The 26,223-nt window shown below is 55.0% G+C and overlaps 1 protein-coding gene across 2 annotated transcripts; it reads right to left on the bottom strand.

Moving 5' to 3' along the window:
- Positions 1 to 1,830: 1,830 nt before the first annotated feature.
- JUP (junction plakoglobin) lies at positions 1,831 to 25,701 on the bottom strand. 2 transcript variants are annotated; one of them, XM_063110173.1, is made up of 15 exons: positions 25,577 to 25,701; positions 14,905 to 15,120; positions 12,768 to 13,027; positions 12,310 to 12,548; positions 11,323 to 11,524; positions 10,238 to 10,382; positions 10,026 to 10,129; positions 8,578 to 8,916; positions 6,459 to 6,614; positions 6,112 to 6,231; positions 4,266 to 4,416; positions 4,047 to 4,168; positions 3,427 to 3,466; positions 2,987 to 3,151; positions 1,831 to 2,644 (listed from the first exon to the last, which is right to left on the bottom strand). In XM_063110173.1, the coding sequence occupies exons 2-14, from the start codon at positions 15,110 to 15,112 to the stop codon at positions 3,000 to 3,002; spliced, it is 2,238 nt and encodes a 745-aa protein (XP_062966243.1). In that variant the 5' UTR covers positions 15,113 to 15,120; positions 25,577 to 25,701; the 3' UTR covers positions 1,831 to 2,644; positions 2,987 to 2,999. The 2 variants fall into 2 exon arrangements, with proteins under 2 accessions (XP_062966243.1, XP_062966244.1); XM_063110174.1 differs by having other exon boundaries at positions 14,905 to 15,117.
- Positions 25,702 to 26,223: the final 522 nt, after the last annotated feature.

Genomic DNA, 26,223 nt, shown 5'->3' with positions numbered 1-26,223 from the left:
CCAAGCCTACCAACAAGGAAACAAGGTTAGCCCGGGAACGTTCCTAGTTGCAACAGAGTTTACTGTTGATTTATCCAATGTTTTCTGCATCCCCTTTCTTTCTTACTATTAGAACCATGATTTTTATCGAGGGGGTTTTGTATGCAGCTAAAACATTCTCAATTTCCCAGCTTCCTTTGCAGCAAAAGATGGTCACATGACATAGTTCCAGCTAATGTCCAGATACATCCCTGGGGTGAATGTTCCTTCTGGAAATCAAAAAGGCAAAACCTCTCTAGGAGATAGCTTTTGCCCTTACCTCTTCTTCCTGCCTGGAATCCCTGTACTTTTTCATTTCATCCTCACGTTCAGTAGGTAAAGAAGGCATTATCCCCATTTTGCAGATGAGGAAACTGAGAGTAGCCCTTTCTTATAAGCCACCTCAAAAGAAGAGGTGGGAGTAGGGTGCTGGCTCTCTTCATTAGCCTCTCCAGATCCTCTCTCCCCTCTGCTGTGGGCAGCAGAGACAACACGAATAAACTACACGAATGGGCTCTCTGGTTGCCGCTGGGGTTTGGTCAACAGGGAGCTTGGGGAGTGGGAGGGAAACCACAGCCTCCCCTTGTCAGGGAGCCTGGTCCCTGCTAGGCATTCCCTCCCTCCCGGCCTGCTAAAGGTGGCAAGGCCACTGTAATTAGCCCAGGCTACTGTCCTCTGCTTTGCTGTTTCCTGTACCTGCCCACACCTTTGTAATTTGCCCCTTTACCACATTCTCCTCACATTACCCAATTCGAATGTTTCCTGCCAGGGCATTGTTCAAAGACCTCCACTGTCCCCTCCACCTTCCCATGGCTCCCGTCAGCAAAGCTCAGCTCTCATCCCCTCTTGCCTGGACCTCACAGCCTGCTCCTAACTGGGCTCCCTGCCTCCGCCCCCAGCACCAACACCACGGCCCACTGATCCTCCCCACATGAGGCCGTGGCCTCCCTCCGCTGCCCCGAGCTCCAGGCAGGTGTAGAAAGCAGGCACCAGGCCCGCAAGAGCAACCGCACAGGTACCTGATGGTCTCGGGTTTGCTGGGTCTGTTGTAACTAGCCCACCCCAGAAAGGAGAATTTGGGGTTGTGGGTGGAGAACCGTCACATCAGCTGACAGTTAGACCAATAGGATGGGTGAAATGACCGCCGCACACAGGGCATTATGGAATGTAGAGGCATCCACTCAGCCTGGCGGGGAGGGGAGGAGGTCACAGAGGATGTGTTCCCGGAGTCAGGTCTGAGCCAGACCCTAAAGGATGAACACAGGAAAGCATTCCAGGCAGAGTGACAGCACGGACAGAGATCAGGAGGCCAGAAAGTCTGGAGGATGCTGGCTGTCACTGGTGCTGCTGAGAACAGAGTGGGCAGCAGGGGTGAGGATGGAGGGGAGGTGGGCAGGGGCTGGGTGGGCCCACCACAGACCACCGGGGGCCTGGACTCCAAGCCATAGGCCATGGAGAGCGTTAAGCACAGGAGCTACCTGCCAAATGTAGATAAAGACTGGGTGGGAGCAGAGCAGGGCTGGAGGCTGAGAGAAGAACAGGACCTGGTATCCCTGAAGGGGAGACTCAGCCCCTGTCACCTCTTCACCCCTCCTTGCCCCCTAAGACTTCAAGCTGGAGCCCTATACATACAAGTACATATTGGATTAAATCGACTCTGGCTCCTCACACACTCCCTCCTCCCCAGCTTCCCTCTCCTTGTCTTTCCCACCCAAGGCAGCCACAAGGACATGCAGGACCCAGCCGAGAGGGTGCCAGGCTGCTAAGGGAGCCCCACCCCACTCCCCTAAACAGCCGCCAGTGGATCTGTGTATTATTTTTATTTTCTTTGCTTTGGTTTATACAAAACAACCAATAACCAAAAACATAAAGCAATAATAAAACTCTCCGCTGGGACCCCCCCAAGCCCCCCACACCCATGTGCAGGAGGTGGGAGGGGGTCTGAAACTGGAAGGGGAAGAGAAAGCCCCTCACCACACACCAGAGGGGTCAACAAAGAGCACTTATGGGGGCCAGCTAGGGCAGTTGTGTGGGTGGAACAGGGGTGCAAGGGAGCTGTCCCCGGGCTCCCCGGGGAGGGGCCGAGCCAATTTAGCATCCTGGAGAGAGAAGCAGGCAGTGTCCTGGAGCAGGGGACTGACTCTCCACATCTCTGCCCCATTTCTCCTGGATGGTCCCTGAACTTTTCAAGAGAAGCTTTGGATTTCAGGGGTTTGGGCCTTGAACCTGGGTCCTGGAGACCTTGGAGACTCAAGGTAGTCTGCTGGTGGAGTTTGGTGAGAAATTTAGACCCAAAAAAGAAACCAAAGCCCTGCGGGGCTCAGCCATCTGGAATAGGCAGGCTGAGGTGGGGGTGGGGGGTTGCTGGGAGGACACAGAGTGGGTGGCACGTGTCTAAAGCTTTAGTGGCCAGGGTCATGGGGGCAGGGAGGGGGTGTCATGCCCTGGACCCACTGCCCAGGACAGAAAAGCAGGAGCAGAACACCATCCCAAGAAAGACCCTACAGAGGACCTCTGGAGGCGCGGGGTTCAGCAGGAAGTCATGGCCCTGGCTCCCCCAGGCTCAAGCACTTTTCTGTCTCACCCCATCGCCTGCTCGGAGAGCCTTTCAGATGAAAAACTGCACCTGGGGGGGCAGCAGACACAGAGGGGTCAGGGGGCTTGGCAGACCTGCGTCCCCCAGAAGCTCATGCTACTCCCCAGTCACCCACCTACCGCCCCCCAGAGAGAAGGGGCCAAGAGGAGCAGGACTCCCCACCCCAAGCAAAGACGGAAGAACAAGGCGGCCCAGGCACACCTGCTAGGGAAGCTCAGCAGCAAAGGCTTCTCCACCCCCCAAAAAGGAGCCAGGGTTTCAGCAGAGACATGAGAGGGCCTCCATCAGAAGGAGGCTCTAGAGAGAAGGACAGGCAGGCGCCTCAGCAGCCGCAGGCATGAGGAAGGGCTGCGAAGCTTGAGGGGGCCGTACTGGGAGGAGCCAGCTAGGCCAACATGTGGTCCGCGGTGGGGTACGGGGGCCTGAGGCCGTCGCTGTAGGTGTCAATGGGGTAGTCCCCGTCCATGTCCATGTGCATCTCCAAGGGGTCCAGGGGCACATCGCTCGAGTACATGGGGCGGTAGGTGGCATCCATGTCTGGGGAAGAGAAGGGGGCTCCATCCAGGGGTTTGCAGATCACCCTGTTGCGGGGGGTCTGGACAGCCCTCAGCCACTTCCTCCGTCCCTGCTCACCCCCAGTGGGCCTGACCCCCTCCCCAAACTCCCACATCAGAGGATCTAGACGGGAGTACACGTGGATACCACACAGTGGCTGCCACTGGTCCTCTGGCCCAGGAGACAGTGTCTCCCCCTCACTCACACTCACAGCTCCCAGGCTCTTCAGAGTCCCAAAGAACTCTGCACACACTTACCATCTGCATAGGGCTCATTGATGGGGATCATGCTCTGGGCCTGAGGAAGGAGAGAGAAACACGGGGGAGAGACTGAAAATGCAGACTCTGGGCTACATCTCAGCTGCGGGCAGGGAGAGATGCTTCTACAAAAGGGGGCCGGGGGAAAAGAGAAGACTGCTTGGAAGAACACAGGATAATGAAACAGGGTTACCTAGTGCCCAACTCATGTCCCGGGGCACCTCCCCAGGGTGGAGGGTCTCACTATTCATGCTTGGGGGCTCCCAAGCCCTGGGGAAGGGAGTGGAGGGAAGAGGACTCAAGAATGGGTGCAGGGCCCTGCCCTACCCCAGATCAGAGCCACCACTAGCCTATACAGGATCTTTGTGCAAATTAGAAAAAGGTACTCCTCAAACACTTTATATCTGTTTGAATAAAATAAAACTGCCATTTTTGGGAATCAAAAACAGATATATGGTTCAACTTACTACCTCTACCTGCTAGGAATTGTCAGAAATGACCAAATTACAAAATAAAAATCTATGAGGTCTATGGTATGGTAGAAGCCTCCCTAGAAGTGCTGCCTTGTGCAGTGTGCAACCTGCACAACCATACATTGCAGTCCAGCTCAGGGTACTCACAGCCTCCCAGGCAGCTGGGTCATGCTTGAAGAGGGAGTTGGTGAGCTCCACGGACACGCGTTTACGGTAATCTGGGTTCTTGTCCTCAGAGATGCGGAACAGGACGGCAGCGGCATAGGTGGCTGGGCAGAGAGGCGAGGAGAGGCCGAGTCAGACGCCGGCCTTCACCGGGGCTGTGGGAACAAGGCCCAGCCCCCTCGCCTCAGCACAGACCCTCACCAGTGCCCTCGTTGCGCGAGTGCAGCAGCTCCATGAGTGGGGCTGAGGCCCCCTCAGCATCGATGGCATCAGCCGCCTCCTTGTCCTGGGCCAGCTCGCACAGCACCCCGGCAGCCACACGCTGGATATTCTCTACCGACGAGTACAGGAGCTGGGGGAGGGGCACAGGGTGGGGAGCAGGAGGAGAGGGCTGAGGGGCAAGGCAGGCCAGGCAGCACGCCCCGCAGCCTGCCCACCGCTGCCTCCCTTTCCTGGACGCAACACAGGCTCCTACTAGAAAATGTGGAAAGCCCAGGGAAAGTATAAAGAAACAGGAAAAAAATACAAAAAATACCCATAATTCCCCACCCAGACATAGCCTCAGTTAACGCACTGGCATATTCCCACTGTGTTTTTATCATAGTCCAATTATTAAATATATATACATACATATGTGTGTGTATATATATTTGGGGGAGGTCATGTGGCTGGTATAGGGATCCGAACCCTTGACCTTGGTAATATCAGCACCACATTCTACTGAGTGAGCTAACTGGCCAGCCCTATATATATATAATTTTGATTCCTGCTTTTTCACCTGACATTGTAGCATAAAGCATTTTCTTACATATTATTTTCAAATTTTCCCTTAAAATCTATGCATTTATATTGATACTCCAGAGAGAAGATAACCCTAAAAAGCAAAAGAAACAACAAGAAAACTAAAATACTCAATTGGTCACCACTGAAGGTGGCTATGGCCCTAATCCTTTACTCTGAAAATTAGTAATTAAAGGGGAAAAATTTCAAAAACAAAAAATTCTTCTTAAGCATCACTGTATATGGCTACATAATATAGTGAACCTCTTTTTTTTAAACCGTTCCCCTAGTCAGCATGCAGTTTGTTTTCAATTATTATAAGTAAGATTGCAATTGTTATCTCTATGCATAAATCTTTCTCCATATTTTAAGTTAAATTATGTCATAAAGAGAGAATCCCAGACTCGAATTACTTGGTCAAAGGACATGAACACTTTCTTTTCTTTTTTTTTTTTTAAAGATGACCGGTAAGGGGATCTCAACCCTTGACTTGGTGTTGTCAGCACCACGCTCAGCCAGTGAACCAACCGGCCATCCCTATATAGGGATCCGAACCCATGGCCTTGGTGTTATCAGCACCGCACTCTCCCGAGGGAGCCACGGGCCGGCCCCAGGACACGGACATTTTCAAGGCTGGCTGTACACATTGCAAGACTGCCCTCCAGACCTCCCTTCCCCACCAGCAGGGTGTGAGACCACGCATCTCATCACAACTTCACCAGCACAGGTCATCCCAGTTGTTTTCCTTTACCAACTCCATAGTGGAAAATGAGCTCTTGCTGGGGTGAGTTTCATTTCTTTAAATTCCCGGGACTGAGCATTATTTGTTTATGAGCCACCTGGGAATCATTTGTCGCCTCTGCCCGTATGCAACTACTGGGATCTAGTATGAGTGAGCTCTTTTATACGAAGGATATTAAACTCTTATCTACTGTGGTACTTGATCATAACTTCCCATTTTGTTGTCTACTTTCTAATGCTTTTTAGGTTGTTTCTGACATATAGATGGTTTTAATGTTTATGTGGTTGAATCTCAAGATTTTTTTTTTTTTTCCATTTGTGATCTCTTCCCTTGCTTTTGAGCTTGCAAAGTCATTCCCATCTAGGGGTTTGCTCAGTAGTCATTCATGATGTGGCCACTTTCCTCCAAACTCCTCCAAAGACCTCTTGATGCCTGGCCAAGACCTCCCAAACCCATGGCTCCCAACTTTCCCCTCTGAACAGTGGCTGAGGGGAGATCTTTCCTGCCCACCTGCCCCAGACTCACCTGCACAAACAGAGGGATGGTGTTGAGTCGGAAGATCTCCATGCGGTTCATAGGATCCCGGGCCAGGATGTGCAGGGCTCCAGTGCAGCCCTCCACGATCTCCTCCATCCTCACGCCATCCTGCACAAGAGGAGGCATGGGGCATGGGGACAGGTGGCCCTTGCACGTGGCCATCCCGCTATGACACCCTGACAAGCTTCACTAATTCTTGGAGTTGGCATCAATGGCAACTCACCGCCCCGTCTATACATGCATGCACGTACTCACGTGCACGCACTCACACGCATGCACAGAGGGCACCCTGACGCCCCAGGGAGGGCTGTCACAGGCACCAGTGGCACACTTACCGTGTAGGGCTGCTGAGTGCCTGCAGCCACGTGGCGCTGGGCATCCTGGTGGGCCTTAACCAGCAGTTGGACAAGGCGGGGAATGACCGCTGCCTCCTGCAGTGGGGCATGGTTCGCTGGGCACAGAGCCAGATTCCTGACCAGGCCGATGGTTGCCTGGCAAGAAAACAGGCAGCAGTCAGGGACATTTCTTAGGCATCTGGAGAATCCAAGCTCCCCAGCTTCAGGTATCTCCTCCCTCTCCTGTCGTCTCCTCTGTTCCCAGGCCAGACATAGACACCCTGGAAGATTCCAGAGAAGGAAACCACCCCCAGCCCATGTCCCTTAGTCTGTAGAATCTGTAGGTCCTCGTGTCTAACTCTAGTAGCCCCTGCTAAAATGACACCCCATTCCAGAACATTCCACAACCCCCATGCCCCTCTCTCTTAACCCATCTGCAGACACCATGGCCTTGCTTGTTTTTCTGATAGTTTCCAAACACTGATTATCAGGAAGTCTTTGCTATGGTTGACCCCAAAGCCTCCTGCTTGGTGGCAGCCATACTGGAATCAATCTCTAGCGGGGCAGCTCCAGGAAGTTCTCCTCATGGAGGCCTCCAGCTCATGGGAGCCACCCTGGCCTCCAGAGTAAGGGTCTTGCAAAGCACTCTATCATCTCATTTGATCCTCAAAACAAGAGGCCAGGAGGGCATGGATGAAAATCACATGAGAGATGAGGATGCGAGCACAGGGTGGATGGCTTGCCAATGTTACTTGTCACTTAGCTGCTGGGTCAGGATGTAAATGCTCCCCCACCTCAGGGTTGCAGCAGGGACCAAGCGCCAAGGAGAGGTCACACTCTGCCATTTTTTTTTTCTCGGTATGGATTTTTTAATTCAACGTATATAATCACTTAGCATCATTCTTTTTTATTTTTGGCAGCTGGCCAGTACGGGGATTCAAACCCCTGACCTTGCTGTTACAACACTGCGCTCCAAGCAACTGAGCTAACCAGCCAGCTCTAGAGTCATTCTTATCTGTATGTTAAAATGTCTAAAATTTAGCTAGTGGAGGCCCCGCCAGCTGGCTCCTGTGTCCACTGACAAGACCCTGGTCTATGGTAGCTTCTCACTCTCTGGCACCAAGCCACGCCACGTTTGGCTCTTTTCCGTGTTTCTTCACATACATACATACATGCGCAGACCCTCCCCCCATAACTCTGTCCCTTCGGCCTGCCCACCCCCTGGTCCAAACTCAGCACATCTGTCCTCTACCCAGGCAGCTCCTGAGAAGGCCCCACCTCCTCACACCTCTGACTCCCTATGGCAGAGACTAAGTACCCCCAGATTCATCTCTACCCTTTGTCTTTTTAAGACCCCTCCTGACTTTTATCAGGACACACGGACATCTGGCTGGCACATTTCCTAACCTCCTTGCATCTCAATGTAGCCAAACAACAAGTTTCTGAGTGTGAGCCAAAGCAATGTGTCCCGATTTCTGGTGGCCGCCAGCCTTCTCCACTTGTCCATATCTGTGGTAACGGCACAGTCTAACCATTCACATGAGATCAACCCTCTCATCTAGAGCGTCTGGCATAGAACAGACTGGCAGCCCCACCTGGGAGCTGGTAAGAAATGCAGAACCTCAGGCCCGCCACAGCCCTATGGAATAAAGACCTGCAGTTTAACGAGCCCACCCAGGGTACTCAAGTGCATACTGAACTTCTTAAAAGCTCTGCTCTAGGGGATGACAGAGCTACAAGATAAAAAGAATCTGGGGGCCGGCCCATGGCTCCCTCGGGAGAGTGCGGTGCTGATAACACCAAGGCTGCAGGTTCGGATCCTATATAGGGATGGCTGGTGAGCTCACTGGCTGAGCGTGGTGCTGACAACACCAAGCCAAGGGTTGAGATCCCCTTACTGGTCATCTTTTTAAAAAAAAAAAAGAATGTGGGTCTCTGGAGCAGAGCCGGTGTCAAGATCTCAACTGTCACATGAAAGAAAAATAAACTTCTATTTTATCTGAACCACTGTATTTAGGCTTCTTTGTTGCAGCAGCTTTGCCTGTACTGATACACGCCTATCTCTGCTTCAGGGAGCTCCTGCCCCTCTCCCGACCCCCATGGCAGCCGTGGTCAGTACCTTAACCAGTGGCCACTGGTTAGGCTGGTTGAGCAGCTTGACAATGGCTGGGATGCCGTAGTTGAGGCGCACGGAGTTCTGGGCCATCTCAGCCTCAGGGTGGCGGCTGGTGAGGTGGCGCAGGGCACAGACAGCAGGCTCCGTGATGTCGTCCTTGTCGCCAGCACGCAGGATGGCATGGATGAGCGCCTCCACACCACTGTTCTGCGTCACCAGCGTCTTGTTCTTGCTGTTATTGCATGTCAGGTTGGAAAGGGTGCCCGTGGCGCAGGTGAGGACATTGACGTCGTCCACACTCAGCTGGTTCACCAGAATCTTCAGCACACTCTCCAGGCCCTCCTGGGGGACAGGGGCAGTGAGGGAGAAGCCAATCCTGGGAAGCTTCCCAGATATGTCCATGAGGACGGGACAGCCTAAAGGGGTCAGTCCTGCCTGCATGTGCCTACAAACATTTCCATGACCTGCCGACCCTATGAGAGGGGGCTGCTACCCCTAGGGCACATGAGTCAATGAGGCCCAGAGAGGTCAGGGGGACTTGCCCACAGACCCACAGCCAGTGTCTGGATCTGGACCCAGGCCTGTCTCTAAGCCCCATGCTCTCCCTGCCACCCCCTCAGTCTCACCACTGGGCCCTCAGACCAGGCAGGGCCCCACTCAGGCCAAGGGAGGCCTCTAGGCCAGGTGGAGATTGTTGAGGAGGCCACATGCTTCCATGGCCTAGCTGTTCCCTCCAGAGTCCTCCAAGCCAAATTCACTTTCAGGAAAAATCCCTAACACAGAAGCCTCACTTCTCCCAGCAATAGCCATGTGGGACTTGTGGGACAGAAAGACCCCAGGCTTGGGGGACAAATAGCCCTGGGTTCAAATCTCAGCCTTGCCATTTACTAGCTGTGACCATAGGCCATTCCTTAACTCTCTGAGCCTCAGTTTCTTCATCTAACTAGTGGGGTCCCACGCTCCAGGTTGCTGAAAGAGTTGAACAAGCCAATATCCAGAAGCGTCAGCAGAGGGCCAGCAAAGATGAGTGCTCAGTACAGTTTATCGATAGGGACACTCTTAAGAACCATAGTCCAGTTGGAAGGAGGGGCCAGGAGCCTTGTCCTGAAGCTGGCTTTTCCCTTAAATTGTGTTTTTAGCCACCAGGGCCCCAATGCTCTTGGCACACTACTGCTTCCTGCCACAGGGTCCAGGTCAAAACTGTTCCTTTGCTGCCATCTGAACCCCAGCTTAAAAACATCAGTCCACTTCCTCCTCCCTTCCCAAATCCCTAAGAGGGTTTAGAGCGCTAAACTAAAGGGATGAAGGTCTTCAGGGCCCTTCCAGTCTCAGCAACAAGGAAAGACGATTTAGAGGCCCCCAAGGCTCCCACGGCACCTAATTCAGACATCCAGACAGGAGGCGCACGAGGTGGCTGAAGAGGTCAGCCCAGGCTCGGACGCCGCCCTCACCTGCTTGGTGGCCACATCCGAGAGGTTGCGCAGTGTCCACAGGCAGTTTTGCACCAGGCGAGGGCTGTTGCTTGTCAGGTGCTTGCCCAGGGCCTGCATCCCACCTAGGGCAGGAGACAGGGGTCTTGTCAGCCACAGGAGAGCCCAGCTGACAAAGCCTGGCCACTGGGCAGGGACCCCACGCCAGCCACTCTCAAGGCCATACTACTCACCAGCCTCCACAATGGCAGGCTTGTTACTGGGACACACAGACAGCACCTTGAGCACGCGGCTGGTGGTCCAGAGCAGCTTCTCATAACTGTAGTTACGCATGATCTGCACAAGGGCCTGGGGCCCTCCATTGGCCAGGATGATCAGCTGCAGGGGGAAGGGAGAGAACTAGTGTGAGTGACAGGGAAGATGACAGGGGACGAGGAAGGAAAGGGGAGGGCTAGGGAAGTGACAGACAGTCATTACTGAGTTCAGCTAAAACCTGAGTAACCTGTGTGTCTATTACATATAAGCCAAAATTTTGAAGAAAGGGTAACAGCCAATGCTGGCAAGGATGTGGTGAAACTGTACTCGCCTGAGAGCACTGGAAATTAGTCCAGTCCTTTTGGAAAGCAGTTTGGCCACTTGGGTAAAAGCACAGAGGTATTAAAAACCTTTAGCCCCACTGATAAAAATTTTTTTCCACTCTTTGGGAACAGCTATGTGCCCAAAGATGATCATTACAGCACTGTTTATAAAGGTGGAAAATTGGGAGCAATCTACTGGCCCTCCCTTAGAATAAATTCTGGGGCCTCCACTTAATGAAATGCTATCTGCCATTACAGAGGATGGTTCTGAGGACAATACAGCAAAAAAAGATTTTTCAAACATGATGCAAGGGGCTGGCCAGTCAGCTCAGTTGGTTAAAGCACAGCCTCGTAACACCAAGGTCAGGGGTTTGGGTCCCCGTACCCGCCAGCCGCTAAAAAATATAAATAAATAAAACATCTAAAACATCACACAGAAGTTGAGCATTGCTATGACTACAACTCTGCATACATATGTGTAAATACGCCCACAGAACAGCTCTCAAGGAAGCACATCAGAAAGACAACAGTGGCTGTATGAGAATGAGGAGGGACTTTTTTTCTTTTCCTTATCCTCAAATAGTAACTTTGAGTAATTCAGGAAGATGATGAACATGTCTATCGCATATGCAGGTACATGTCACCTAAAAAGAGTAGGGGGCAGCAGCCTGAAGCTGCGTCAGGATGGAAGGTGAGGCAAGGTGGGCTTCAGGCCCTGGGAGGGGCCGGGAGGGGCCCACCTTGCTCTCCTGGTTGCCATAGGCCAGGAGCTGCAGACAGTCGGTGGTGATGGCCAGGAACTTGGGGTTGTTCTTGTTGAGCAGGGGCACCATCTTCTGCAGCCCGTCCGCCAGGCGCACAGCCATCTTGGCGCCCTCCTGGTTGAGCAGCAGATTGTGCAGCGTGGTGATGGCATAGAACAGCACCGACTCCACGGGGGAGCTGGCAGGGCGGGTGGGAGGAGCACAAGTCAGGTCATAGCAGCCTGGCATAAATGTGGGCCTGGAATGGTTCCCTCCTCCCCCAGGATGCCTTCCCCTGTACCGACACCCCTGTGGAAATATCCCTTGACTAAAATCTCACGGTCCTTTGAGCCCAGACTGCTCTTATGTACTGAGCACGCAGCACCTCTTCTCTCCCCACTGGGACCATGACTTCTGCTCCTGGGCTCCCAGCCTGGTGCTGAGTGCATAGTGGGTCCCCTGGACACCCATCCTTACTGAGTAACTACCATGGGGAAGGCCACATGCCAGGGAGGCCCTGCCAGAGATTCAGAGGGGTCCAAAATCAGTACCTCCCCCCTCAGGGAGCTCCCAGCCTGGTACGGGGATGAGGAATGAGACCAATCAGTATTAGCATAAGGCCAGGAAAGATAAAGGTCACAAGGGTCTTTGCACATGCTGTTCCCTCTGCCTGGAATACCCTTTCCTTCATCTACACTGGCCAGGCTCCAGCCATTCATCAAACCCCTGCAGTCAGAGCAATTCTACCTCTGAGCAATCCCAGAAGCACCTCTGCCCTGGCCTATATTGTACCCTGATAATGAACCTTCTGTTTACATGGCTGTCTCCCTTGCTGGGCTATGAGTAGCTGAGCACCAGGATAGGGCATGGGTCTACACCTGGCACATAGTAGTTGCTCAATATATGTTTATAGGACCCCAGGGCAGGGAGGTGAGGAAGCACAAGTGGAGGGAGGTCCCAGGCCCCCGCAGCGAGCAGGGGTACCTGAGCATGCGGACCAGGGCAGGAATGCCACCCGACTTGAAGATGGCGAGCAGCCCCTCACGGTGGTGGGAGAGGTTGTGCAGGATGCTGGTGGTGCAGCGGGCAGTGTCCAGGTCGCTGGTGTTCTGCATGGTGCGCACCACGGCTGCCACTAGCTGGGGCGAGCCCATCAGGGCGCGCCGCGACGCATCCTTCTTCGACAGCTGGTTCACAATCATGGCCGCCTTGGTCACCACCACCTGGAGGGCAGGGGCAAGGTTGGGGGCTGTGAGCAGATGGGTCGGGCTAGGCTGTCCCAATGGGAAGGAGGGGCCAGGAGACCCTTCCACAAAGCACAGACTCCTCCTGCTCCTGGGGAGTGTGGGTCATGACTTCCCCCACACACAATATCCCTCCCCTGGAGACACCTGACCTCTTCCCTCGACCCTACTCCCATCCCGGCCAGACCCTGTACAGACCGGGTCCTCATCGTTGAGCAGTTTGGTGAGCTCGGGCAGGGCCCGGGTGGCAAGCTCAGCATCATCTTGGTAGTTGATGAGATGAACAATGGCTGACTTGAGCAGCTGGGATGGCTCAGCCAGTCGCTGCAGGTTGGTGGCCTGCCCCTCCACCTGGGTGGCCATCAGCAGTGAACTGTCCTCGCTGGACACACCAGGACACATGGCCTCACGAACCCGCTTGGCTCTGGCCGTTGTGGACATTTGGTACTCCAGATCACCTGGGGGCCAACAAGGCAGGCACTGAGCTGCAGGAGGCAGGCACAGGAACACCGGGGAGCAGGGGAGGCGTGCAGACAGTCCCACCTGGGTTCTCTGGGCTGCCTCTGCCCTTACTAAAGCCCCAGCATACCACTCACAGTTCTGCCTCTAACCAAGGACCCTGGGGAGGTCACCATGGCCTCAGTTACCTCATCTGTGAAATTGGGCACCACCTGTTCTGTCCATCACAGGGAGTTCTTAAGACAATTAAATGAGATAATGGTTGTGAATTGCTCTAACAAGAAAGGATTTGTGTGCCTGGCACTTATCACCACAAAATGTCATTGATAATTTAAACCATCCCACTCCTGACACCAAAAATAATTTTTAAAAAAGAATAGCTAACATTTTGAGTAATTATTATGTGCTTAACAGAGAATTAAGTGTTTTTCTCATATTTTCTCATTTAATCTTATGACCCTACAAGGTAAGTACTATCATTATCTGTACTTTACAGATGGGACAACTGGGCACAGAGACGTTATAAGGCAATCTGACTCAGGTGACCAAATCCTTACTCTATTCTCCTCCCCTAACCATCAGGGAAGAGATGGAGTTAGACAATCTAGGTCTCTTTTCAACCTTGAAATCTCATGATTCTAATTATACCCTCATCATCCCCAAAGGTAGCAACTCTCCCACTACATGGTAGGCAAACAGAGTCCCAGAGAGCCACCCAACATCACACAGCAGATCCAAGGTAAATTCAGGACTGTGGGTTTCAGAAAGCAGGAGCTGGATCCTCAGCTGCCACCCCAGGTTCCCTATCTAGCTTCTATCACCTAGGTGGGCCTGAGAGCCCCACAAATAGGTGCCCAGGCAACCCCACCCTGGCAATTGTCCCGATACCCATGAGGAGAGGGAGGCAGAGGTTCTACCCTCTAATTAGTTGGGAAGCAGGAGACATCTACATGGATTTCCCACCTGGATGCCATACTGATAGCTACCAACACAATGCCTGGCCCTGCCAAGCCCAGAGGCCTCTGCCTACTGTCAGGGAGGAGACCCAGAGTGCAGAAGCTGAATTCTATGGAACCCCAGGCAGCTACAGTTCACCTGGAACTTCCCCCAGCTCCCACAGCTCATCCTGCTGGGATGTGCAGGGCCCTGGAGGAATCTGTGGACAACAGTCCTAGGTCCCAGGTACTCACTCCTCTCCCGCAGTGGGGCCGGGGCACCCTGAGCTGGTGGGGCACCCATCCCTGACTGAGCCCCAGAACTGGGTCAGCCACTCTACCCCCTGGCCTTGGCCTATCTGCACGTCAGCATGTGCTGGCCTAGTCTCTCCACCACCACCCCCCGCACCCCTACTCTTAAGGGTCTCTCAGGCTTGAGGACCGCACCTCCTCTACCAGGCTGGGGGATCCCTAGGAGCTCCCTGAGGGCTGGAGCCCTGTTTACCCCATTAAACTTGAGACTGCTGGAGCAAAAGGGATTTGTCTTTCTCCCCAGTCCACAGGTTCCCTGAGGGCAATAGTGATGTCTCCTCATCATACACTAAGCTCATGAAAGCCAAGGACTGTGCCTCTTCCTTCAGACTGGCGGCACCCTGAGGGCAGGGTCTATACCTCCCCTCTATACTAAAGTTCACGGAAGAGGAGTCTGTGTCCCTCCCAGATGTGGGATCCCGAAGGAGCTGTGCCTCCTCTCTGACTGAGTGGGCCCCTGTGAGCATGAGCTATGCCTCCTCCCTTAGACTACACTGGTCCCTAAGAGCAGGAGCTGTGCCTCTCCCCTCAAGACCAGGAGCCCCTAAAATCTGTCTCCTTTTACTCTGACCAGCCTCCAGGGCCCAGCTGGGTTTTCTGCCCCATGGAAAGTCCCCAGGGATCCTGACCTTGGCTCTGGGGCACCCCCTGGGTATAGGTGGTGGTCTTCTTGACCGTGTACTGGCGCCCGCAGGCCTCGTCCTCATCTGTGATGCCCTTGCTGCTGACTGAGGGCACGCAGGTGTTGGCGCCTGAGTGGATGCCTGAGTCATAGGTGTATGTCTGCTGCCACTCGGTCACCTTGATGGGCTGTTCAATCAGGTTCATCACCTCCATCGTGGCTGCTGGGGGCACAAAGGAGGGACAGGATGTCAGCTGGCCCCCAGTGAGGCATCCCAACACCTGGCCCAGCCCCCAGCTTCAGTAGTCCCCATCCCCACTCCGGACAGCCTCCTCTGTCCCCAGGCCCTTCCTGTCTCTAACCCCATTACAGCCCCAAGGGCCCCAGTGGGCTGCAGGAGCGGGAAGGGGCAGAAGGTCATCACGTCCAGGGCGGGACTACCCATGATGGGATACCTGGGGGAGTGGTGGAGTCCCGGGGGTGCCAGTTATGTGTCCTGGGCTTGCATCTGACCTCCATCCCACAGTGGGTGAAACCCAGGGGGGTAGGGCAGTAAAGGAGCAGATGTCCTACCCAGCCCCAGGCTCACTCAGTTTGCTGCCCTGACACAACATTCCCAGGTGCGCAGGGCATTCAGGGCCTCCAGCAGTTTCTGGGGTCCCACAGACCCACCGTCAGCCCACTGGAGCTCCCTGGGAAAGTCTGAGGAGGCAGGGCAGCAGCACCTCAGCCACTGGACAGGAAATTGGGTGAGGCAGGGAAGCCAACAGACAGGTTTCTCTGGGATGCCCCAGGCTCCCTCAGAGATTCCTGGATCTCTCTTTCCTGCAGGTAGGGCAAGATCACAGAGGCCTAGGCCCTACAGTCCTGTCCGTCCCAGTACCCTAACCCCTAGAAGCCTTTTCCAGCTGAGTCCCACAGACCTGTTCAAATTCCAGCTACTTGCTACCAGGCAGTTCCCCTCTCTGCTGAGCCTGTGTCCTCATCTGCAAAATAAGGTAACACCACCTCCCTTGCAGGTTGACGTAAGGACCATATTTGCAAAGGACCCCACACAGCACCTGGCACATAGCAGGTGCTCAGTGCTGGAGGTCATGCCATTACCATCAGTACCGTCTCTCCCCAGAGGTGTTTTCTTACCTCCTGATCTCCATGAACCCAGGCTAGGGATAGGAAGGATAGGGTGTGTGGACAGGCCTCTGGGGAGCTGTTGCTACCAGGAACCCCTCCTTCTCTGCAGAGACTTGGGGGCACTTAAAAGTTAATGAATGGCCAGGCCTTACTGTGTACCAGGGAGGTGAACTTCCCCCTTGGTCTGTGTTTGGTTCCACCATCTGGGAAACTGACCTCCAGAGCTCAGCAGCTGGGAGGAAAGGCAAGGAAAGCTGTGATCTCATGAGGACCTACTATGTGCCAGATCTCTCACAAACACCCTCATCCTTACAAGTAGGTTTCAAAGCACATGCTCTGTTGCCCCATTTACAGATATGGAAACTGAGGATAGAAATGGCAGAGCCAAGCATTCCAGCCTCTGGTCAATTGTTGAAACTCTACCCCTTTACACAGGCGGCCTAGGTTCAATTTCCAGCCAAGGAGCCCGTCTCTTGGAGATGTAAATCCCTTTGGAACGTTAACATCCAAAAACTTAGCAAAAAAAAAAAATCAAGCCAGATTATTTGGAATAATAAAAAAGGAAATGGCAGAGCCAGGACCAGGCACAGGCATGAGTGACATCGAAGTCTGTGGCCTTTGCATATCCCAGTATGGCCTCAGAGAGCAAGCAGACCCCAGGCTGATCCACACATGAAGCCAGGCAGCACCTAGCATCTCAAACCGGTTGTCCCACTGTGATGGGGGAGTAGGTGAAAACCAAGGGTGGGGACATGGGGGGGCGTGGCTGGTGCAACACAGCCCCACCCCAGGAACAAAGGGCACCAGGGTTATGCCTCCCCAGTGACAGCCCCCATGCCACCCTCAAGGACGATGACAAATGATCCTTCATGTCTCATGGCCCCTCCCCTGCCCATGAGCACACCTGGACAGGCAGAGGCAAGAGCCAGACCAGCTCTCTTGCCTCCCTCTCCTCGTCACCCGGAGTGACTCAGAGTTTCAAGCTGATAAACAGAAGCAGGCCCAGAACACCAGACTGCAGGCTCTGTGCCGCCAGATGTGCGCAGCTGCTTCCCAGGCAGCAGCCAAGGGTGGCTATTTCAGGAGGAGCCCCCCCGCCCCCAACCTTCCCACACACACCCCTTCCCTGGCAGCAGAGCAGAAAGGCCAAAGGCAGGAAACAGGGACTTGAAGAAGACAGATTCATGAAAATCCTGCCCAGCGCTGGGATCCTCCCCACTGCCTCAAGGGTGGGTTCCAAGAGATAACCCAGGAGAGCCTGGGTGAGCAAGCCGGGCACAGAAGCCGTCCCCTGGGAGGAGTGCAGAAGACTGGACATCCAAGCACTTGAGAAGAAAGGTGAAACGGTACCCGTAAACACTGTGGCATTAGCCCTCCAAATGCCATTCTGCTGGGCAAAGGCTGAGCCCACATCTGACACCGAGCCTCACTTAATCAGCTCCACTCAGGACAAACTGGACATCTCCAGACCTGGTCAATAAAAACATCCCCTCCTAACAGGCAGAGGGGAGGAAAGGCCCCTCCTCAATAGAGCCAGCGCCTAACCCCAGAGATTCTCAGCCGAGCCCGAGGAGAGCAGACCTCACCCCAAACCACAGGGATGGTCTCCTCACCAACCCCATGACAAAAGGGACCACCAAGGGTAAGGCTGGCCATAGGTGAGGCATTTCCTCAGCAGGCCCCTCACCACTCCCACCAACCCAGGCCTGGAGTCCAGAGAAGCTGAGCTCTGGACAGCTGCCCAAAAGCCAGCAGAGGTCAAAGAGTACTATGGTGTCCAGTCACCTTTATGATCAAATAAATCTCATTCTTCCCTCAAAGCAACCTGGCAGGAATTCTATTATTCCAAATTTCTAAGTGAGGAAACTGAGGCTCCACATTGAGGAAATGAGACTCTGCTCAAATCCAGGTCTGCCTCACTGGAGAACCAGCATCCAGTCCCCTAGATAGGACCGGTGCAGCTGAGCCCTCTTGTGAGGGGAGCAGGGGGCTGATGCAGCCAAGGTGGAAGGGAGGAAGAGCACAGACTGCAAATCAGGAGTCCCAAGTCCTAGGCCCAGATTTGCCACAAACCTGCTGGGCGTCCCTGGGCAATTACTTTCCCTCTCTGGGCCTCATCTACAGAAAGAACGGCCCAGGTGACTGGCAAAGGAAAACTGATGTCTAAGCTTCTAGGAATAAGGAACCAGGATTCCCATGACAGACAAGAGAAGGCTGAGGGTGGGCCAGGTCAGAGCTGGAAAGCAGTTCGGAGAGAGTACACGCACCAGAATTCTCCTTGAGGAAAGGATCATAGGGAGAGCCATTCCTGCAGCAGGAAGGCTGAAGTCGGACCTCAGGCAGGGCTGTCAGACAGCCCCACCCGCCCCTTACCCTAGCAGAACCGGGCAAATGCTCCCACAAGAATCAAAAGTGCTGGGTTCACAGTTCCCAGGGCGGAGGAGGCCGCGCCCAGTTTGGTCTTGTCGCTCTCCACCCTGGACCTGGCGTCAGACCTTCCGCAATGCCCCTGGACAGAGCCCGGGTGGACGCAGGAGAGACAGACGCCGGCCCTGCCCATGCGCTCCGTCCAGAGACCGGCAAAGACAGAGACAGGTCAGGTTTCTGATTTGAATGGGTGGCCTTTGTCTAGCAGCGTGCTCTATTGTTGGCAGCAGGGGAGGAAGAAGCCAGCTCACAGATCACAGGGTGGAGTGGGGGACAGCTCAAGGACAGGAAGAGAGAGGATGGCCCTGGAGATGGTTTTCGAAGGACCCTTCCCCAGCCAGTCCATGCTGGGTAGAGTCTGCGTGCAGCACTGAGGTTGCTCTGAGTGCACCTCTGCCCTCCATCCCTGCGTCCTCCTCTGCACTGCCAACCCACGGGGCTGGCACTGGGCACCCTAAATCCAAGACTGTTCCAGCCCTGACAGTTAAAATAACCCTACCAGAGCTACACCAGCCTCCTGCCCCAGCCAGCAACTGCCGGAGACAGTCAGTAATGGATACAGCTCAGCTGGGCTGCAGGGCACCAAGTGTCAGTAAGACACCTGGAAACAAGGACATGACAGGCTGCCCAAGAGGCTGTGCTGGAATCAGGCTCAGAGCAGGGCAGGCCGGGCCCCGTAAAGGTTCTTTGGGACAGTGGCCAGCACCCTGTGCAGACACAGACCCACGGGCTCCAACAGTGACAGTGACAGAGGACTAGAGCAGTGGGCAGGGGCAGGACAGCATGGGATTCTGAGTGAGGAGAGGGGGCTCCATCCGGCCCCCACTCACTGGCTATGTGCCCTTGGGTAAGATTTCCTTAAGCCTCACTTTCCTCATCTGTGAAATGGAGATGATCAAGCTACTCCCTTCTTCAAACCGTCATGTGAATCAAACACAACCATGGCTCTGGAAGTCCTCTGTCGACAGGAAAGGCCCAGGCAAGCGTTCTCTTATTAGAGAAATAAAGAGCTGCAGAGGAGGAGGCCAACCCGGAGACATGCTTGGCCAGGTGGCCAGCAGCCACCCTGTTTTTTGAAATTAAAGACCCAGGTTCTCTGAGGGGCACTGCCTCCCAGCCCTAGGCCAGAGCCCCTGGGGAGGTATGGCTGGGGAGGAGGGGTTAAGTCCGGGTCCTGGGAGGGGAAGAGGGGCTTCTCCCAGGCCAGGTGGAGACACTGGACTGCCCCCCCTCCCTGTCACATGCAGCCTCCTGCAACCAGTAGCACTGGGCAGCCATGCCCGGGCATTCCCCACACAGCAGCCCGAGGGGAGAGGCTGGTCGCAGCCGCACCCTTCCCCACTCTGTCTCTGGCTCCCACTGAGATCTGGCCAGCACTCCCAAGCACAGAAGCAAACAGACAGCAAAGTACAGAGAGACGGACATGACTGCTTCCCTTCACAGCCTGTCTCTCCCTCTCAGGCTGGGGCTTCCCAAGGAGGCCTCCCCCAGGAGGCTGGTAACTCCAAGAGGGAATCTCCTGAAGGCTAGAGCTTCCCTGGCAGACACTGTGGTCTCCATCAACAGACTGGTTATTTCAAGAGGGCAGGGATGAAGCAGGAGCTACACATGGCCAGGGCTGGCTAGGCTGGGGACAGGAGAAGACAGAGAAAGCAGTCTTCCGGAGGAAAACCCTCTCTTCCAGTCTGGAGGACAGGCGAGCTGTCGCCTGAGGACTAGCTGAGGGGTGGGGGAGGCTCAGGCCAGCGATCCAGCTGCTGTTTGTTTTCCTCCTCTGGGCTCCTTCCCAAAGCAAACAAACCAGGGTGGGAAAATGAAGGGGATTTGTAAGAGAGGGAAATGCCCCAGCCAAGTGGCTCGACCCCAGGAACCTCTGGGCTCCCCTGGAGAGGGCTCCAGCTGGAGCTCCATTCCCTGCTGGTGACCATCTGTGGGCAAAGTCCCAAACCGGCAGATGACCCCAAACTGGGAATGGAAAAACACTTCACCCGGCATCAGGAAACAGCAGCAAAGGGTTGGCTTGTGTTGGTGACGTAACTTGATACACAATTACCCTCATCCCACTGCCCCCCATCCACCACCAGTGGGGCTTACACAGCCTCAGGTCCATGGGCAGCTCACTCCTTAGCAACAGCAGCTATGATCCCAGCTAATGGCCACTCCTTAGGCTGTGATTCTCCACGGTTTGATCCTGTGGGGACTGTTGCCTGACCCTCTCCTGGAAGAGCAGGGAAGCCCTGATGAACTGTTCATGTCCACTAGTTTCCTGTGCAGCACGTGCTGCAGAAAACTAGGATTTGGATGAAACATTTGGTTTAACTGTGTTACTGTACACAGAGCATGAGCTCATCAAGATCGAGGCTAAAGAGCAAAAGGGATGCTTAGAAAAAAGGGAAGGGAAAGAAACGTCAGTGGCAGCTGCCTCACAGAGTTGAGATTATGGGAGATTTGTCTTCTCCTAAACTCTTCCAAACTTCCTGATTTTTTTACAACGATCAGATATTATTTTTCTCAATCAAGGGAGGGGGGAATCACCCCCAAATAAGCAGTTTACTGATTGCCCAGCCCAATCCCAACTCTGCTCCCTTTCCAAGCCGCTAGTCGGAGACAAGAATCCATCTCCACGGCGGGGAAAGACACAGAAAGCTGAGCTTCCTGCCCTGAGGGCCCCCACGGCTGCGATGCCAGGAGGCTGAGCAAAGGGGAGTGGTCAGAGAGCTCTCTCTTCAGGCCTAGCCAAGGAAGTTGCTAGAAAACAGGGCAGTCCATGTCCAAAACCTCCACCAGATTCAACCACGTCCCAGGAGAGAGGCCTCACGGTGTCACTCGCAGTAACACAAACCCCAATGACCTGCCCCAGCCACACTGCTTTTTCTCTTCACAGGGGTCAGCGGGCCAGCCTTTCCCAGGACATCTGCTCCCTCACTGCCATGTCACTCTTGTCCCAAAAGACACAAGACCAAGAGTTTCCCAAGGGACCCCAGCAAGCCTCAGGCTCACCCCAAAGTGCAGCAATTCCCACTGGCCCTCCCCCTGCGCAGGATAACCTTCCTTAGAGAAGAGACAGACCCCTGAGCCTCCACCTCTCCCCTCTTATTCTTCTTCCACTCAGGATCTCATCTCTAACAGACAGGAAGTCATTCCTCCTCTCCAGCCTCCATTCCTTCTATAAAAGCATCAGTCCCAAGCACTCTCGTGTCCTCGGCTGTGATGGAAAACCACAGGCCAACCACTCTCTTAATCACAGCCAGCTGGGACTGAGTTCACTGTCTTTCCTCCTCTGTCCCATCAAGTCCCCTTAGCCTTCTCTTCTCCAGGATCAATACTGTCCATGACTGGGGTCCCCTCCTGCCCTCAAGGGTTGTGGAGCCTGGCGGTGACAGGCTCAGAACTCGAGCTGCACCATCACCTAGAGAGAATCCCTTTCCCAGACCCCAGTTCCAGGCCCATTCTGGTGTCAGGTGCCCAGCCGGCAGAGGTGACACAACCAGGCAGGTCTGAGAAGACGATCTGACATCAGCTCCTCCCTCGAAGGCCAGGGCACCCATGACCCCACCCCATCACCAGAAAGGCCCTCCCAGCAGCAGCCAGCCCCCTAGGACTCCCAGGCTCCAAAGCATAGGACAGCCAGTCCCCTGCCAAGAGCAGCCTGGCAGCATGGCCTCGTCCAATCCAGCAGGACATCAACCCAGACCTAGATCTGACTCTCATTTCTCTCCGCTCCCCAGGGAGCAGCCCCCCTTTATTTTGGCACAGCCCCAGCCCCCAGCATAGCAGGCAACTCCCATTTTCTATACAGGGACCAGCCCAGAACAGCCATGGCTCTACCCAGCTCACACCAGGAGACAGCACAACACTGACCCCTGTCCTCTTCTTTCCCTCTCAACCTACCCCAACACCCACCACAGCCCCTGGCCTTGGGGAGATAGCCCACTCTACCAGGAACTAAAAACCAAGCCACTGCAGAGGTTTAGAGGGCTGGCGGCTGGAACATGACTCACTTCCATCTGACAAACTTGCCTCCGCCTTCACCACCCACACATACCTTTCTGGACCCTTCTGAATTCTCTTCACCCCATTCAAGCAGAGGCTCTCAAAAAGTGACAGAAAAATACTTTCCAGAGCTTCACGTGGCAGGATGGGCTCTGGGCTTGGAGCCAGAGGACCCAAATGCCAGTCCTGGCTCAGCTTGGGTCTCACTGTGCCACACTGGCAAGTTACTTAACTTTCCTGGGTTTTTATTTCCTCATCTGGAGAATGTAGACAATGACACCTGCTTCTAAGGATAGCCGTAAGGATTAAGTGAGGACAGTTCACGAAAGTGCTTGGTATCTGCAGCGTCTCCCCTTGATTTTAAGTTACCATTTACCAACTAGTTACTGGGTAGGTACGTATTACTATTCCCATTTTGCCAAAGAGGTCACTGCGGCTCAAAGACGTAAAAAAAGTGCCTTGACCAAGGCAACACGGGCAATGAGAGACAGAGCTGGGCCTTAAATCCAGCCAAGTACAAGCCCCAAGCAGTGTGCTCACAACTGCCCCATCATCTCTCCAAATAAACAGCTCTTTTGTAGACAAGACAATTGCCCCACCTCATTCTCAGGTGGCTCCTAGAGGGGAGAGACCTCCCTCTCATCCGTACCCACCCCACAGGCCTCCAGGAAGGAGAAAAGGCTGCCAGGCCTGGCCTGACCCTCTCAGTTCCTACCAGCCTGGCAGTCCAAACAGAGGTGCAAGAGGGAACAGGGTGGAGCTGGGGTGCGGAGGAGGGGGGAGGGCTCATGTCACCCAAGCTGGGGCTTGATCTAGCAAGAAATGACTAATTGGATGCTACCTTCTCCCCCTCCCATCCAGTCAGTAGCCAGTTTTCACCAGGCACCTCCTAGCAATACTTCCTCATATATCTTTTCATCACTGCCACAAAACAGATTAAGCTAAACTAATCACTTAGTCAACATAATTACAATGCTTCCCCCTCCTCCACCTTGGCATGAAGAGGAGGGAAAACAGGTTATTTTTGCTCAAACTCCATGCCCGTGTAACTCCTCAGAGGTGCGCCCCTTCCCACTCCCAGAACAGAAGAGGACCTGGGTTTCCTCTTCAGCCTTCCCTACCTGGGACACTCCAAGGGGGTGGGTCCGACCCCCACCCCCACTCTCCCATCTACAACCATCTTCCCAAGATAACCAGGGCAAGCAGCTCTGATCTCCCCACAACCTTCCTCCCCTACCCAGGACTGAGAGAGAGCCCAGCTCTTACATTCCCCCTCTGTCCCTCAAGGAGGTGGAGCTCCAAATCCATGCCGAAAGAGCACACTTCAGATTTTTTAAAACCAGTGTACAAAGCCTGGTGGAGGGCCGGCCCGTGGCTCACTCGGGAGAGTGCGGTGCTGAGAACACCAAGGCCACGGGTTCGGATCCCATATAGGGATGGCCGGTTGGCTCACTTGGGAGAGCGTGGTGCTGACAACACCAAGTCAAGGGTTAAGATCCCTTTACTGGTCATCTTTAAAAAAAAAAAAAAGACAAAGCCTGGTGGAGATCCCCAATTCCAGCCGGGGGAGGGGCTCTCAAGAAAGTGGGGGGAAGGCAGGTGAGGGGTCTAATGCAGCTCTGGCTGAAGGAGTCTAGTGTTGAAGAAACCGTCCCCCGAAAAGCTTTCCTCCTGTCCTACTTTCCCCATCAAACTCTCTCGAGAAAGGGGTGAGTGGGGAAAGAACGGCAAAAGCCTCCAGAAAAAAATGCACCTTGATAATTCGGAAATCAAATGGAAAGCAAGCCCCAATGCTCTATGCTCCTCGGCCTCAATTATCAGCTGGCTAAGTCAGGTGGGGGATGGGGTAGAGGAAGGAAAAAAAAAAAAAGATCATCCCCCACCCCTGCCCCACCCCCATTCCTGGGGAGGGGGCAGAACAGCTTGGAAGAGAGCGCCGCTTACGCAGGCCTCATCTGAGAGTGTGGTGGTCCCTGGAGACAGGAGCAGAAGGAAGAAGCCGCTTCCCCTCTCGGCCCACCCCCACCCCGGCCCCCACCTCAGGCCCCAGGAGCCCAGCAAACAGGATGAGATGGGGGCAGGGAGGACAGGGTCAGAGAGCAGACACTGGCCCTGGTTCAGCCTGGCGCCTGCTGGGGGAGGGGGGCTCTGCACCAAGAAGGACCCCCTAAGCCTTAGAGGAAGCTCTGGGTAAGGAGATAGGAGAATCCCCAGAGAAAGCTGCCGTGAATACTTCCTCCCGGAAAGTTTGTTTGGGGTGATTTTTCTAACAATAAAAGGTTACAGAAGAAGGGCAGTCCTGTTCCCATATCAATACTCTGGAAGCCAGGGCTACTGGAAACTAGGCCAGGTGACCCTGAGTTCTGTACCCCTACACAGCCCCCTCCCCCCCAGGCCCCAGTCGCAGCCACGGGTGCCAGACACCAGCTGGATACTGAGCCGGTTCCGTCACCCTATCCCACCTCCGCTGGAGGAGCCATAGCCGGGCAACCACCGGAGCGGAGCGCGGCGCCGCAGGTCGTACGGACCAGGCTCCGGGAGCTGGGGGGCTGGGCCTCTGGACTCCGTGCACTCACCTGCTCGGCAGGTGGGGTCAGCGTCGCTGGGAAAATGTGCGCTCGGCCCCCACAGTTGGGCGAGCTGGGCGCAAACAATAGGGCCCCACCCAGGCCTGAGGGAGTAGGGAGGGAGGGAAAGCGAGGATGACGCGTGGGGTGGGGTGAGAGTGGCCCCAAAGAGACCAGCGGCAGCAAGTTTCCCAAACGGTAAATTCCTGACTGCACAGTGAGTCTTGGGACGTATGCGGAGCAGGTCAAAGTCTCCCCCGCCAGCTAAGGGCGTGAGTCAGGGACGCGGCGTCGGGCGAATTCCGCCGGCCCCGGGGGAGGCGCGACCCAAGTGGCACCTGCCCTGATCCCTCCGCGCCCTTCTCAGATCTGCGGCTCACGGAACCCCCAGGCGCACTCGACCCGAACCGCGCGCCCACTCAGTCGCCGCGCCCTGGACCCCAGCGCGCCCCCTACCGCCGGTGCAGGGTGGTGCTCCCTGGCGCCTGCCCTCACCTGCCCTCTCGGCCGCTGGCCACCCCTTCCCTCTCCCCAGAGGTACTTGCCCCCGATCGTCCGCACCTGCGTGTGGAGCCTAGCCGGGCTGGGTCGGGGTCGGGGTCGGACCGGGGTGGGAGCCGTCGCGGGCAGCGAACTGAGCTCGGCGCGCTCGGGCAGCGGCCGCTCCGGACTCTGACCAAGGCAGCAACTCAGTAACCGAACAAAAGGCGAAGGGACCTGACAGCCAAGCCACGCCTCTCGGGCCCTCGAAGCCCCGCCCCCGGCGGGGACGCCCACCCGCTGATGCGAGCTCACAGGCTGCCTCGCCTGACTGTCCCATCGAGGGGCGGGGCCTCGAGCCCAGTCCTCTTCCACGGCAGCCTCTGTTTATACGCTCGCCATTGGCCGCGGGGACTGCCAGTCTGCTCTAGGGATGGACTCCAACTTGAGGTCCCGTCCTAACTCTGCACATATTGGCGGATAGAAAGTTACTTTCTCCTGATTGAACAAGGGTCTGTCAGTCAGACAAAGAAAAGAACCAATGGAAGGAGTGGGGTGTGTCTTGCCCCACCCTAGCACTGAGCAGGTAAGACTCATTATTCTCCCCTTCCCCCTACCTGTCCAACAGGTGAGTCAGGGGGCTCCGTGGGAAAGGACCGACGCCTTCACCAGCCAGCAGACTCAGCGTCAGGCATGATGCTTCTTTGGGCTTATTCACCCTTGCCCCA

The sequence above is a fragment of the Cynocephalus volans genome, chromosome 10 (genome assembly GCF_027409185.1).
Source record: "Cynocephalus volans isolate mCynVol1 chromosome 10, mCynVol1.pri, whole genome shotgun sequence".
Classification (NCBI taxonomy): Eukaryota; Metazoa; Chordata; class Mammalia; order Dermoptera; family Cynocephalidae; genus Cynocephalus; species Cynocephalus volans.
This window is presented reverse-complemented; position numbering and strand designations above follow the sequence as displayed.